The sequence below is a fragment of the Prionailurus viverrinus genome, chromosome D4, assembly GCF_022837055.1.
Source record: "Prionailurus viverrinus isolate Anna chromosome D4, UM_Priviv_1.0, whole genome shotgun sequence".
In the NCBI taxonomy this organism is placed as follows: Eukaryota; Metazoa; Chordata; class Mammalia; order Carnivora; family Felidae; genus Prionailurus; species Prionailurus viverrinus.
Genome location: NC_062573.1, coordinates 76,069,867 through 76,085,581, shown reverse-complemented (window position 1 = coordinate 76,085,581; position 15,715 = coordinate 76,069,867). Strand labels below are relative to the sequence as shown.

Sequence of the window (15,715 nt, the reverse complement as noted above, 5' to 3'; positions counted from 1 at the left end):
GAACCGTGAGATCATGACGTGAGCCAAAATCAGGAGTCGGACACTTAACTGACTGAGCCACCCAGGTGCCCCAGTTTTCTCATTTTTTAAAAAAGTGAAGCCTTGGACTGGGTGGTCCCCACCCCTGTGCCTCTGAACGAAGAGGGTTTGCTCCTGATGAGAACTGTGGACGGGTCACAGCTTTAATTACCCACCTCTTTTAAAAGCCGTTATGTTTTAGGCACTTACTTTGTTGCCCCTTGGATGAGGGGCGGCCATGGTAGATCTCAGAGCACAGTGGCTCACGGGTGATGCCTGCCGGTGTCTGTGTGCATTAAGTGCCCAACGCATACACTGGGCTGCTGGGCCCAAGGGAAGTTGCCACAGGGTCCTCGGTGAGTTGTTAAGACGGACAAAGTCCCTGTTCATCTTCCTTTCCGTTTCCCCTTTCTACCTGCTGGCCTCTTTTGACAGAAGCCAGTTTCTCTCCTGGCCCCTCAGGGGACCCAGGGGAGTAGAAGAGACATCTGATTACTCACATGAGCAGATACGTGAACCGGAGACCCTCTTGTTGGCTGTTTTCTAAACCAGTGGTCAGCCTGTGGTCTTGGGTCAGGCTCTCGTTAGTGTCTGTGTAGGGGAGACATTTACATCCTCATATCCCGGGCCCACGCCGGAAGTCATTCCCTACATCCTCCTCTCTGTCCAGCCCCGACAGCCTGAGAAACAGCAAGCATTTGGAGCCACTTGTGCAAGGCTGCCAAGCCCTAGGGAGGTGAGAGCTGGCGTATCTGCCAAGCCATTGGCGTGGACCTTCTGCACGAGCTCCTCTGGAAAACAGCTTTGGGGAAAAAGAACAAGCACTTTCAGTTCGACAGATGCTGTCACCGCGAATGTCTGCCGGGTCTTTGTGCCGAGTCTGGATAAAAGTTCAGGCACTGGGATTGCTGCAGTGGACTCCGGGTCATCTGCTGGCTCCTTCCAGGAGTGGCCCCCATCGGTGATGTGTTGTAATGTCACGTCTCTCCCCAGACAGAAGGAAGTAGGGACAAGCAGAAGGAGAGCTTTTATTTCTGACTCCACTCAGCTTTGCACATTTTTACTTTTCCTGGTATTACTGGAATGCGTTTTTAGAGCCATTTTAATTTTTATCTGTGTCAAAACCACTTGTCCTAATTTACACGTAATGACAATTGACGTCTATGATTGCTGGAGTTTTCTTTTTAACCAGAAGGACAAATATAATAACAGTATGGTAGCAAAATTTAATGTCCCATCTCTTGGAGGGATTTTCTTCCCATGACCTTAAAATCTCAGAATGGTACAGGGGTGCCCTGGTGGATCAGTCGGTTAAGCGTCCGGGTTCAGCTCAGGTCATGATCTTACTGTTCCTGGGTTCGAGCCCCGCGTCGGGCTCTGTGCTGACAGCTCGGAGCCTGGATCCTGCTTCAGATTCTGTGTCTCCCTCTCTTTCAGCCCCTCCCCCACTCACGCTCTCCCTCTCTCTCTGTCAAACATTAAAAAAAAAATTTTTTTTTAACTCTCAGAATGGTATAAATGAGACAAAAAGTCATCCCAGTGATTGTTTTGTGATAGAACAATCACAGGTAGTAATGAAGCACCTGGGTTTTTCTCAAGTCACTAACAGTATTACAGGTCATATAGTCATGACTGTGCCGCTTCTGGAAACTTCCATGTACCTACCCGACAATTCTCCCCTCGTCAATCCCAATTGGATGAGGAATTCCCTGTATTTTTGCCATTTTACAAAGTAAGTGCTATTCTGACATGTTTAAAGTCACATATGTGCTCCACTGCAAAACAGATCGAGCAGTAGAACCATTCTGAAACATTTTTACAAATAGAGTGGCTTAGTTTTTATGTTGTTTATTGTGTTTTTTATCCAAGGGTTGTCAGGTTGATTGGAAGCGTCGCTGGTTTTGGTTGACATTTTCTAACCTCATTAGCTGGACTCCATGCCAGACTGGTAGTTACTCACTTTTCAAGCACATTGCTGTCACCTGGGCTCCTGTTAGAACTACTGATGCTCCAGCCCCACGTCACAATTGCTGTCGGGGAGCTGGGAATCCACGTCACCAGCTCCTGTCCCCTCCAGAAATGTGGAGACCCGGGAGGTAAAGTGAGGCAGGTGGGCAGCCGACACCATAGAAAATTGGGGGAATTTCGTAGGAACGTTAGAAAAGAGGCAGTCTGTTGAAAGCATCTGTGAATTCCAGTTGTGTTCCACATGGGGAAAACAGCCTATTTTCTTTTCCAAAGCAACTGAGCTACAGAGTGCATGGATGGATAGAGGAGGCCGGTTGCAGGGACCTCATGTGGTGAAGCTTAACGTGTCCCTCACCCTCTTCTTCTCCCCAAGATCATGGCCCCGTTGCAGCCCAGCACTTCCAGGGCCCACGTGCCACCCTCCCGGAGACAGCCTGGACTCTTGCACCTGCAGAGCTGCGGGGACCTCAGCACCTTCGTCCCGGCGGGGAGGCCGAGAGCCCAGAGGAGGCCCCGGCGAGCGGAGGCCGAGCGGCCCCACAGCCTCATCGGCGTCATCCGGGAGACTGTCCTGTGAACCTGTGAGGCCAGGCCCCTGGGGGGGCAGGAAGGAAGATGGACCCGGAAGGAGGAATGATCCCCAACCACGGGGTCCCCTGGCTGGGAGTTGGTGCGCCCTCCGGGAACTCCTTAAAAGGGGGGAGCATGCTGGAGGACATTCGTCCCCCCTCTCTGGCACCTCGTTCTGCTGACTGAGCGCATTCAGGGGTGGACAGGCAGGTTCCTCTGGGCACTTTTGGCTTTTGGATGCACAGATCTGGAGGCCTCTGCCAGGTCACCTGGGCAGAAAGTGGGCTAGTGATTCTTTGCCCACCTCACGCCCCGTGACTCTCTTCCTCGCCGCATGCCTCCCACAGTGGAAGGACAGATCTGCTGGGCCGCTGTTGATAGCTCCCGCAGCCTTTCGCTGCTCCCTGGGAGAGCAGTGGGCACAGAGGCAGGACGATTAACCCCCATGTTTTCTGCACTTGTCAAGCTTCATTTTAGGTCACCCTCAAATCACAGTCTCTTTAGGAAAAACGGGGAACTCGTTCAGTGACAAATCGTAACGAAAGACGTTTGGGAGAGGGTCTTGTTGATTCCATTTACTCGTGCTTGCGAAACTAGAGATGGCTAAGGCCTGGCGGAGAATAAAAATGAGTACTTTGGACCTCTGGGCTCGGTGTATACCATTTGCACGTGTCTAGGTGACCTAGGCCTTTCCTTAGGAAGGGCTGAACACTTGAAGCAGAGGTGGGCAGCTGCTCAGGTCCAGGCAGACCACCAAACCGGCTTCATCTCCAAAGCACCATCCCCCTGGGGATCACAACGCGACCTTCGTTCATTCAGCCAGCGCTTGGCTGAGTGGCTTCAGGGAACGGCTTCCTTCTAGCTGGGCCGTGAGCAGCAGATCAGTCATTATAGACTGGGGATTCGTGCGAAGAAGGGAGAGAAGGTTTCTTTGAAGAGCTGATGTTTGAGCAGGGCTCGACGTTGAGAGTCAGGGAAGGCTGCTGCAGGAGGAGCGAATGGCCAATGCAACCCTCAGCGCTAGAGGCCAATGGGAGCAGAGAGAGGGCAGAGGTGGGAGGAGCCTTAGGCTGGATTTCCCTGCTAACCGTGAGCTACCCCGGAAGAGTTTTCAACTGGAGTAACAGATTCCATTTACATTTCAAGAGATCAGGTGCAGCTGGAGAATAGTTTAGGTTGGGGGCTGAGGCTATAAAAGGAGAGACTGTCTTCCTTGCCAGGCCCTGCCTGTGCTCCGGGGACTGTGGTAGGGGGACTTCCAAGCTCTCGGTTCACCTCCCGACGGCCAAAGAGGTGGGTGCTCTTCCTGGTCCCATTTTACAGATGAGGAAGATGAGGTTCCGTAACTTGCTCAAGGTCCCTCAGCCCTTCAGTGGTAGAGATGTCGTGCCCACCCGAGCAGCCCCTCCAGAAGCCACGGTCTCTCTCCACCTCCCGAACAGGGGCAGTCTGACATTTCCCGTTTCTTTCACGCAGTGCTTGCTGAGGCCTCTAGCTAGGCTGATGGAAGCACAGACTCTCCTGGCTGCAAGCCGCCAGGCCAGGCCAGGCCAGAGTGGGAATTGCAGCGGGGCCCCTGGAGGGGCTGAGTAAGGAAGAGGGGGGAAGGCCGTTTGGAGGCGCTGGTTGGGGTGGGTGGGGAGCACTGGCTGTGGAAGCAGAGCCGGACGCGAGGGAGAGCTGGGGGGCTGGCAGGCTGCTCTGGGGCGGGCGGCCTGTGTTTGTGGAGGAGGTTGACGGCGGCTTCCCCACCTGCAGTTTCTCTGTTCTCCTCCCCCACTCCCAGGCACTGGACTCTCTGTGGCAGCAAGCAATCTCTTCATTTTTCTAGAAGCCCTCGCCGTCAGCCTCGCAGCTGCCCACTGGGGGTTGGTCCGCTTCCCTAGGGTGGGGGTGGGGGGGGGGGGGGGCGGGGAGGGCCTGGCCTTTCTCACATCTCTAGGTTTATGATCTCTACCATTCTGGGAGGGCATTGTCTTTAGCAGCATCCGTCTTCTTCCCCTCCTGTACCATTACCTCCAACTGCCACTGTACCATTACCTTCCTCACCCGGAAGGCTCAGAGAAGGGGGGTGGGCACCTCACGTGCAGACAGCGTCCGCCTCTCTAGCCTTGGAGGACCACCGAGGTGGTGACAAAGCATCTCAAATGTAGTTATCAGAGTGACCCCAGAGGGTTGACTGATTGGCGTGAGGGGTTTTTAAAATACATTTTCACTGGCGAGGTACAAGACGTGTGGCTGGGCAGGAGACTCGCGTGGCTACCGTTGCCTCTGCTCCCATGGGGAGTAAGAATCGGGTCCCCACTTCGTGAGACTGTCCTGGGATGGATCAGGACACGGGCTGCTCCTTCATAATGTTGGCATCTGTACCTCACCCTTTCACACAAGCTGTGTGTCCGAGTGTCTGAAGACCGAGTGGGACTTTCCCAAGGTTCCAAACTGTTCTGCACAGACATGTCAGTGTGGGTTTGTGTCTGGCTGGCGGAATTTCTTTGAAGACCTGCTTTCTTTGGAACAGCCTACCCAACGGTGAGATTAGGGAGAGGGGTCCGTGGCTGGAACGGCACAAGGCTGCCCATATCTGCCAAAAGAACCAGGCATTTGCTGAACAGCTGCACTGAGCAGGTCCAATCCATCTACAACCCCAGTTTGCACTTGAGGAAACTGAGTCTCAGAGCAGAAGGAGACCAGTAATTCTGGCTCCAGGACCAGGGCTATGGGTGCAGGTCAGAGCTTCTCAGACTATTGGGGATGAAGGACTAATTTTTATTCCCCCCTCCAATCTGTCATGGACCAAAAGCTTTTGTGAATTATAGACTGAGTGAAAACCGTGTTAGTTGACTAGGCCTGTTACAACAGCCTACCAAAGACTGGGTGCCTGTAGACATAGAAGCTTTATTTCTCACAGTTCTGGAGCCCGTGAAGTCCAAGGTCAAGGTGCTAGCAGATTCGGTGTCGGGTGAGAACACCCCCCTTCCTGGCTTGCAGATGGTGGGCTTCTTGCTGTGTCCTCCTGTAGTGGAAAGGGAGGGAGGGGAAGAGAGGGCAGGCGGGAAGGAAGAAAGAAGTCTGTTCCTCTTTTTCTTCTTCTAAGGGCACTAATCCCATCGTGGGGACACCACCCTCATAACCTCACCTAAACCCAATTATTTGCCAAAGGCTTTGCCTCCAGATACCATCACTCTTGGCATTAAGGCTTCAATAGATGGACTTTGAGGGACGTGAACATTCAGTCCACAGTACTGATTGACCAGGAAAATGAAATCATAGTAAGGAAAAAAACACAGAAAGATGTAACCTCCCAGCCTTTACTTTTTTAGAGCAGTTTGAGGTTTAGAGCAAATTGAACACCAAGTACAGAGATCTCTCCTATAGCTCCCGCCCCTAGGCATGTACCATCCCCCCCCCCCCCCCCCCGCCCCCATCAGCATCTCACACCCCAGCGCTGCATTTCCAGAACTTGCTCTTGTCAGGGGCCAGGAACAAAGCGTTCTTGGCCTGGGTCAGTGGCCTGCACTCTGAGTGGAGCATGTTGGGATTCCTCCCCTAGCCCCACTTTCAGCCCTGAGTCTGTTTTGTGTGCGGGGACCTGGGGACACGGATGAGGAAGCCTGGGAGTGGGAAGATGGGCAGACACCCTTCCCTCCGCACCCACGTGTCTCTGAGGCTGCAGTCACAGAGAAGAGCTTTGGCAAGCCCCTCAGGATTCGGGAGAGCTGGCAGAGGAGAGAAATAGCTCCTGTCTCCACCCGGCATTTGGGGAAACAGAACAAAGTAGCACATCTCCACCCTCGCCACCCCTCCACTCCCCCCACCAAAGGAGGGTGCAAAAGAGAACAGTAAAGGGGGTGAGGGAGGGACCCGGACAAGGGCATCTTTGTTTACGTGGTTTTCCTCCCTGCCGCTGCTGCAAGGGAAGCCAAGTCTGGGGCCACAAGGCACCACATTGCTTCTGTTTCTCTCTCCCCGAAGGCGCCATCACCCTCCCACTCACTCAGCAGGTGTTTATTGAGCTCCAGAGTCCAGGCAGCCGGCCAGGTGCTGGGGAAAGACTGCTCAGAGGAGAGAGGGGGCAAATAAAGTATACAAATAATAAATGCAAGTTACATGTCTCTGGGCTGCTGCTGAACGGCTCCCTGACCCCAAGGGATGGTCTTTTGGTCACCTGGGAAGACTGAAGGTCCTGGGCCTGATTTATCAGGATGGTTTGAAGGATCCTTCATCCTTGACTGTGAAACAGGTCCTGGCGGACAAGGTCAGAGCTGCAGGGCAGAGCTCTGCCCACCTGGGCTTGTGGCAGCAGGTGGTTACCATCTTGGAAATCCTTTAAAGAAAAGTTATTCGTGACACCTGTTGAAGATGGGCAGGAAGACTTATTTCAGGAGAAACTGCAGTGGCGTTTTGCAGTAGGGAAGACAGATCAGGCTCAACTCTGACTACAAGGACAAGTGCCAGGGAGCAGGGTGGGGTCAGTGGATGGAAAATGACAAGAGGAGACATCAGGGCTGCGGGATGTTTGCTAGACCAACTCACTAGAACTCTTTGGAAGGCAGGCCATGGTGATCAGATACCAAGGGTTGGGAGAGGGAGTAGGGTTTTTTGCTATACTGCCCCAGCAGGATCCTTGTTAAAACCAAGGACAGAGCTCAAGGTTGGAGCCTGGTCAGAAAGAGGATTCAGAGGAGCCAATTCAAGTTTGGCCAAGGAGAGAGTCTTTGTCCTGACGAGCACCTTTTCTTCTGAAAGAGCACCTCTTGCCACACTGTGTCCTTGGCCTCAGGCATGTCATTGTCTCAGCAGGAAGCTTCTTTTCATGCCCACAGCTGGCAGGATCCTTTGTGTTTTGCCCTAACAAAGGAGCTAGGGCCAAAATTCGGGATGAATCCTAGTTCCTCTCTTTTGAAAAGTGGCTGTAGGACCCAGGTGGATGGAGACTTCTTCCAGTGTCTGCAGATACTGAGCATGAATGCAAAAGGATCCATTTCATGGTGGGAGGGGGGACACCTATCAGACAGGAAGGGCTCCATGCAAGGAGAGTTGCTGGAATTACTTTGCTTTTGGTAGGAGCAGTTTCTCCCACTGTTTCCGTATCTGTTTGGTGGAGGCAAGTGGGTTTTCAACAAGAAATCATAAACCACAGTATCAGAGGTGTCAGGGACAGAGGCCTACCTCTTCGTTTTATAGATGAGGAGCCCAACATCCAGAGAGATTAATTCATTTGCTGAGGATCACCTAAGCTACAAATGTCAGAATTCAAGAACTTTACCTATGTCTTCCGCCTTCTGTCATCACAGACAGCGTGTTCTTCTCCAGACTGCCCTAGCATGGAGCTACAAGAAGGTAAAGGAAACACCTGCAGGCACTCTTAAGCAATTGTAACATTAACACCAATGTCGCAATTAAAAATATTAATAATGTCTAACATTTATTGGGAGTCCTTCCAGAGTATTAACTTAGTTCTGGTAATCATCACAATAACCGTCCCAATTCACTAAATTCACTAGTTCTTAGGGCTTTACTTGATTTCTCTCGTCTAATTGCATTGGCTGATATCTCCAGTACAAACAGTAGTGGAGATGAGCAGACATCCTTGATTTTTTTTTCTTAGAGGAAATGCCTCTGATGCTTCCCATAAAGATGTTATCTTTAGGACAAAATCATATATTTTCCATCATATTAAGGAAGTATACAACAATCTTGAAGTTTTTGAGGTTTTTCCTTCCTCCTCTTCCTCCCTTTTTTCTTGGAAGAGCTATTGAATTTTTCTCAGCATTTATGAAGATAATCATGATTTTTTTTGCCTTAGATTTATTAACATGGGCTATGGTTTTAATGGATTTGTAATAGTGAACCAACACTGCATTCTTGAACAAATCCCACTTATTCACGATGAATTATTTTCTTAGTGTTAGATGTTAGATTCACTGTTTGCTTATATTTTATTTAGAAATTTTGCAGTGATATTTATGAATGGTACTGGTCTATATATTTCTCTATACTGCTTCTGGTTTAGCTATCAGTGTTATATTTGTTTCATAAAACATATTAGAAAGTTTTCCTTCCTTTTCAGTGCTGTGGAACATTTTAAGAACACTGGATTATCTTGTCTGTAAAAGTGTGGTAGAATTTCTTGTGGAAACATTTCTGAGTCTGGTGCTTTTGTGTAGGCTAGTTCCTTAATATCTCCATTTATTCAATGGAGTTGGTCCCTTTAAACTTTCTTTTTATAATTCTTTAAAATATTTACTTATTTTTGAGAGAGACAGAGCACATGTGGGGAAGGGGCAGAGAGAGAGGGAGACACAGAATCAGAAGCAGGCTCCAGGCTCTGAGCCATCAGCACAGAGCCCTTTGCAGGGCTGGAACCCATGAACCATGAGATTGTGACCTGAGTCGAAGTCAGACGCTTGACAGACTGAGCCACCCAGGCACCCCTAAACTTTCTCATTCTAATGGTGGTCAATTGGAGTAATTTTAATTTTCCTGGGAAATCGTCCATTTCATATAGTTTTCCAGATTTATTTGCATAGAAGTCTTGTGAAGTAGTCATAAGTAAAAGTAAACTTCTGTTCCAAAGGTTATTTCCCCCTTGACGTTCTTCATTTTGTGTTCTTGCCTATTTGTCATGACCAACCTGCTAATGATTTGTTTAGTTTATTAATTAAAAAAAATTTTTTTTTAATGTTTTTATTTATTTTTGAGACAGAGAGAGACAACATGAGCAGGGGAGGGGCAGAGAGAGAGGGAGACACAGAATCTGAAGCAGGCTGCAGGCTCTGAGCTGTCAGCACAGAGCCTGACGTGGGGCTCGAACTCAAAGACTGTGAGATCATGACCTGAGATGAGGTTGGAAGCTTAACCTACTGAGCCACCCAGGCGCCCCAAGTTTATCAATTTTTTAACAGAATTTTATTCGTCAATTACATCTACTGTTTCTCTACTCATTAATTTCTGCTTTTATCTTTATTATTTTTTATGCTTTCTTCTGGTTTACTCTGTTGTTCTTTTTCAACTGTTTTGACCTGGAAGTTGAACTCCTTTTATTTTTATTGATAAATGTATGTAGCGTGATGATTTTTCTTACTTATTGCTTTAATTGCATTCTATAGAGTGTGGTATGTTTTCATTGTGATTAGGGACCCCTCTTGAGGAAAAAGTATACAAAATTATGAATATAAAATTAGGTACCTGGCTTTGAAAGGGGTGCATGTAATTGAGGGGCCATCATACTTGACATTTTACTAGCTTCACAGTAAGTCCACCTCTGTTTAAACACAAGGCCTGGGATTTACACATGATAGTTGTCGTTGGCATTTTGAGATGACTTAGTCGTCAGGGAAGACCTTGACACATGAGTAGCAAGAAAACAGAATTGCAAAGAGAATGAACTGTAATGGTGTGTGCATCGCTTGTGCTTAGCACTTGGCAGAATTTACCTCCGTACTATACCGCATGCCTGATTGTTTTACTATCACCGTTTTATAAACAATAAGAAGGAGTTTCTGAAACGTTAAAATACTTGCTTCAGATCACACAGCTGGTGAGATTAAACCCAGCCAAGTCCAACCTGGAAGCCCCTGTCCTTGTCACTACACACACGGCATTGTTGGTACCCAGAAGGGACTGGCCATGTGCTCCTCCCCCGAGCAGCCGGTTCAGGAGCTTGTATTTCAGAAAGCCACCTGGAAAGCCAAGTACTGGTGGTGCACGGTTACTTTTTGTGCGTGTTGGACAAAGCATGCTGACTGTATCAGTCACCGATGGCTGTGTAACAAATCATCCTCAGACAATACATACTCACTGCCTCACAGGCTCTGAGAGTCAGTAACCTGGGAGCAGCTTGATTGGATGGGTCTGATTAGGGACGGTCATGAGGTTGCTGTCACACAGTCAGAGCAGCAGCCAGCTGAAGGCTCACCTGGGACTCAGGGCTGGCTTCCAGGCTCACTCCTGTGGTGTGGACAGGCTTCAGTTTATCACTGGCTACTGACTGGAGACTTGAGTTCCTTACTGTATAGACCTGTCTGTGGGGATGCTTACAACAAGGCAACCAGCTTCCCCCGGAATGTGTGATCTGAGAGACAGAGGAAAACTGGAGAGGCTGCTGAAAGGGAAGCTGCAGGCTTCTTAAATTGTACCTTGGAAGTGACAAGCCACCATTTCTGTTTGTTAGAAGCAAGCCATGAAGTCCAGCCCACAATCTGGGGAGGGGAATTCAGCTGTACCCTTTGAAGGTGTATCCAAATACGTGTGCATGTATTTTTAAAACCACCACAGTGCCAAAGGGAGACTTCAGCATTTATCTCTGCCACGGGACTTAGAACAGGGATTCTGCCTAGACTGAGGTCATCTTCCGGAACCCACTCCTTGCTCTGCCTGGAGATCTAAGCCCCTCCTCATCCTGTGGGATAGGGAGAGGCGGTTGCCCTCATTCCCGCATTCATTCACTCACTCCCTTGGCAAATATTTACCAAGTGACAACTAGATGGTGGGTGCGGTTCCAGGAACTGGGGATGAGGCAGAGAACAAAACACATTCCACCCCGTCCTTGGGCTCAGAGAGCTTTGATTTGAGTGAGAGGGGCCAGATAATAAAGAAATAAATGATTAAAACAACAGCAATAGTGATAAGGACTATGAAGAAAAATAAAGCACGATGAAAGGATAGGAGGTGACAGGGGCCGCTGCCCCCAGACAGAGAAAACAGATGAGGTCTTGCTGCATTGTATCAGAGGACCTGCTCAGAGAAATCCTCTTTGCTCAGGTGACGTTTCAGCTGAAACCTGAGATGAGAGTGAGCCACAGGGCTCCTGGGAGGGAGCACAGCAAGGACAAAGGTCCTGGGGCAGGAATGTTCTTGGTGTGTGTTGATGAAGTGTTCTGGTTGGGATGGAGAGAGCACGGGAACGATGGATGGGAAAACGGGTCAGAGAGGAGGCCAGGGTTCTTGGTTTTTAAGTCTATGTGGGATGGAGCCCATTTAAAGGGATTTGAGCAGGGGCTTAACATGATTTTGCCATGCTAATGGGTTCACTCTGGCTGCTGCTCAGACGGGGAGGAGGAGAGAAGGAGACAGGGGGCTGCTGCAGTTACCCAGGGAGTGGTGACCGTGGTGGCTGGTTGTTTGTTCTAAGGAGGATGCAGCAGACGTCATGAGACACGGTCAGATTCAGATGTGGCTCCTGCCATAGCCGCTTACGTGGGGGCGGTGGGGTCGCTGGCCTCAGACAGTGAGGTTCCTGCCACTTTTGTAAGCTTCTAGCCGAGTGGTGACCGTTGCTTGAATACACCATGTTCTGAGTACCATGTTCCAGGCACTGTGCTAGGTCTAACGGGGAAAGAAATGAGCGAGACCACACGGCCCTCCCGGAATAGCAGGGCAGAGAGGCAGCTGAGCCGTGCACCACGGCGTGCTGTGCGACAGGCTGTGAAAAGTACCCGAGGAGTCACAAGGCAGCGAGCCTTCTGCTCTGGGCGGGGACACAGAGGGCCGCAGGGGATTTCCACTGGCAGGAATGGGGTGGCTGGTGTTCCAGGCAGAGGAAGAAGAGTCCTGGTGGTGGGAGAAGCTGTGTTTGGAGGACAGGTTGTTCCAGAAGCAGGGAACAGTTACAGGAGATGATGCAGGACGAGGGTTAGGATCCATTTACAGAGACCCTGGAATCCCAGGCTGAGGCAGTTGGGTTGGAGGGGAGCCCTGGAAAGAGCTCCCAGGTTCCAGGCGGCATAGGTTGGAGCGGAGGAAACCGAAAACACGGACCCCTGTGGAGCTGTTATTGCTAACACTATCAGGACAGGATTTAAGAACAAAGATAATGATCACAGTACAGTTGAAAAATAGCAGGACAGGGGCGCCTGGGTGGCTCAGTCGGTTGAGTGTTTAACTTCGGCTCAGGCCGTGATCTCACGGTTGGTGAGTTCAAGCCCCGCATCGGGCTCTGTGCTGAGAGCTCAGTGCCTGAAGCCTGCTTTGGATTCTGTGTCTCCCTCTCTCTCTCTGTTCCTCCCCTGCTCATGCTCGCTCGCTCTCTCTCTCTCTCTCTCTCTCAAAAATATTTAAAAAAGTTTTTTAATACAACAAAAAAATAGCAGGAGAAAATTGAAATAAGCCTAATTAAGCAGCCTAGTTAAAACTCCTTGCATTAAAACCTTTTAAATTGGCAAATGTGATAGAATAATGTGTATCCATTAAAAAGTGTTTTCAAAGAAATTCTTAATGACATGGGGAAGAGTTTGCAATATAATGTAAGTAAAAGGATTTAGGAAATACAGCACAGTGCACAGTATATAGTCTGAACAGAAAGGTAGCAAAATGTTTACAGTCATTTTCTCTAGGTGCTGAGATTACATGTGATTGCCATTTTCTTTTTTCTACTTTTCTTTTTTTAAAATTTAAAAATTTTTTGAGAGAGAGAGAGAATGAGCACAGGAGGGGAAGACAGAGAGAGGGAGACACAGAATCCAAAGCAGGCTCCAGGCTCTGAGCTGTCAGCACAGAGCCCGACGAGGGGCTCGAACCCATGAACGTGAGATCATGACCTGAGCCCAAGTTGGATGCTTAACTGACTGAGCCACCCAGGCGTCCCTTTTTCTACTTGTCTAAATTTTTCCAACATTTCACAGGAATTTGCATTACTTTTGGAATCAGAAAAATCGCTTGTATATAAAGATTACACATTGATTCTATTTAAAAAAATTAAAAAAAAATTTTTTTTCAACGTTTATTTATTTATTTGGGACAGAGAGAGACAGAGCATGAACGGGGGAGGGGCAGAGAGAGAGGGAGACACAGAATTGGAAACAGGCTCCAGGCTCTGAGCCATCAGCCCAGAGCCTGACGCGGGGCTCGAACTCCTGGACCGCGAGATCGTGACCTGGCTGAAGTCGGACGCTTAGCCGACTGCGCCACCCAGACACCCCTAAAAAAATTTTTAATGTTTATTTGTAAGAGAGAGAGAGACAGACTGTGAGCTGGGGAGGGGCAGACAGAGAGGCAGACACAGAATCTGCAGCCCGTTCCAGGCTCTGAACTGTCAGCACAGAGCCCAGCACAGGGCTCCAACTCACAAACAGTGAGATCATATCCTGAGTTGAAGTCAGACACTGAACTGACTGAGCCACCCAGGGGCCCCAAGATTAAACATTGATTTTAAATAAGGACTGGCTAACATGATTCAGAAGGATGGTCTTGAAAACCTGATTGGGAGGACTAAATACTTCGGAGGCAGAAGTGACAAACATTTGGGCTAACTGGATATGGGAGAAAGAAGGAGGCAAGAGTCAAAGATCTGTATTCTTCCTCACTCCCTTCTTGGCAGCAGGTGGAGCAATCCTATTAAAATAAAATCCAGATCAATTTCCTCCTCTGCTCTAAACCCTCCAGTGGCTCCCACCTGACTCAGAATAAAAGCCAGAATCCGTAGCCACTTACAGGGACCCACATACCGAACTTAGGGTTATCCCTGACATGGTGGTCTTACCCTCTCCTTCCTTCTGCCCTCTGCTGCGACTGCCTCACTGTGCTGAACATGCCCCAGGACCTTTGTACCTACCATCTCCTTGCCTGCAGTGCTTTGTGAAATCTCTGTGTTTTGCTGCCCTCACCTATTCCCTTCTCACCGAGGCCTTTTCCTGGGCACCCTCTCCAAAACTGCAGTCCCCTGGCACTCCCATCCTTTTGTTGCTTAATATTTATCCCTAGCACACATCATAACTATATATTTTACTTGTTTGGTTTTTGTCTCTTCCATTAGCATATAAATTGCAGGAGGGCAGGGGTTTTGTTTTGTTCACAGCTCCTGGCACGGTATTAATACTGAGTAAATGCTTGTTGAATCTAAATAAAGAACTCAAGTGTTCCATTTACCTCCAGGGAACATCAGATCTGCCATCATTTAGTAAAAGGCATTTGGTGGCTTGACTCTTTTCAATCGTAAATTCTCTTGGTTCATTTAAAGTTAGAGTCCATTTTTAAGGATTCCATTTCCACGTGATTTGTTGGTTTGTTTTCAGGAACTACATCACTCTGTTCGTGGCTTCCGGGCTGATGTCCCCACCTCACCAGGGTAAGCTGCACTTGGGGCTCACTGGTGTCCCAAGCTGTGGAGTGCCAGCCTAGGAAACATACTACCTCCTGGCCAGATTGGCTGGGACCCCTGGAACCCTGGCCAGCGAGAGCTACTGCATGGGATGGAAGGTTCTGGAGTCGGTGGAGACCCTCTCTCATCTCCAGGCCGTAGCCCGGTGTCTTCTCTGCACCTAACGGGTTTTTTAATGAAAACAACTTGAGCCAAGCAGTAAAATGGGAAGGGTTTATCCCCGCCCCCCTGCCCCCAATCTCACCCACTATAGATAAACCAAGGGAACACCAAATGACTGTTCTCTTTTTTGCCAGAGAGAAATTTGGAAAACGCAGGCCCTGGACAATCTATGGGGAGTGAATCTACACATGCATTTTGCTCTGGGAGCAGAGTCCAGAGTTTATTGAATGAATTGCTCTGTTCCCATATGGCCCACCAGGTGGCTGTAGAATATCACGGATGGGCCCAGCAAGCTGGCCTGGGCTGAAGAAGGCCAGGACAGCCGGCCAGGACAGCCAGGTGCTGCACAGAGACCCCTGGCCCACCTTCAGGCAGGGCTGTTCTGTGTTTTCCTACAGGGATGCCGGACGAGGATGTCGGCCCCTGAGACTTTCCTAGGAGAAGCATGGCTAACACCGTGGAGTGTTTCCACGGCCAGGAGCTAGCTAGCTGCTCTGTGTATCTCATCTGCTTTCTCTCTTACTCTCGAGAGCCAGCCTCTGAGGGAAGCACGGTCATTGTCTCCATTTCTCAGGTGAGGCCACCAAAGCACACCGAGCTTAGGTAACTTACTAGATGCCTCGGTACTATTGGGGATCCAGGGTGAAAGGGAACCAGATCCCATGCATTGGCCCAGTCTCTGGCCACACGGCAGCTGGCAGGTCCCTGCCGTGCACCCCCAGGGCACGGGACTAGCCCCCACCCTCTGTGTCCCACTCCAGCACGGTGACTGGCCCCAAGCCGTGCTCCCAGCTGGAGGAGTGCGCTGAGGGAGCGGGCAGGGTAGAAGGTAAGCTGGTGTTTACTTGTGCGAGCCCCTTCCCCTGGAACTCTTCTTGAGTGAAAAGTGAAATAGGTGAA

The 15,715-nt window shown here is 49.6% G+C and overlaps 1 protein-coding gene and 1 long non-coding RNA gene across 3 annotated transcripts in view; both read left to right on the top strand.

Moving 5' to 3' along the window:
- Window positions 1-3,181, top strand: part of ENTREP1 (endosomal transmembrane epsin interactor 1) — a 68,004-nt gene extending 64,823 nt beyond the window's left edge. For both annotated transcript variants that reach the window (XM_047831136.1, XM_047831135.1), the window contains one exon: window positions 2,360-3,181. In XM_047831136.1, the coding sequence (XP_047687092.1) occupies window positions 2,360-2,563 (204 nt within the window). In that variant the 3' untranslated portion in view covers window positions 2,564-3,181. The remainder of the gene's footprint in view (window positions 1-2,359) is intronic.
- A 4,658-nt stretch (window positions 3,182-7,839) lies between these two features.
- On the top strand, window positions 7,840-15,271 carry LOC125149961 (uncharacterized). Its single transcript, XR_007146116.1, has 3 exons — window positions 7,840-7,896; window positions 14,568-14,620; window positions 15,214-15,271. It is a non-coding gene; the product is annotated as an uncharacterized LOC125149961 (long non-coding RNA).
- Window positions 15,272-15,715: the final 444 nt, after the last annotated feature.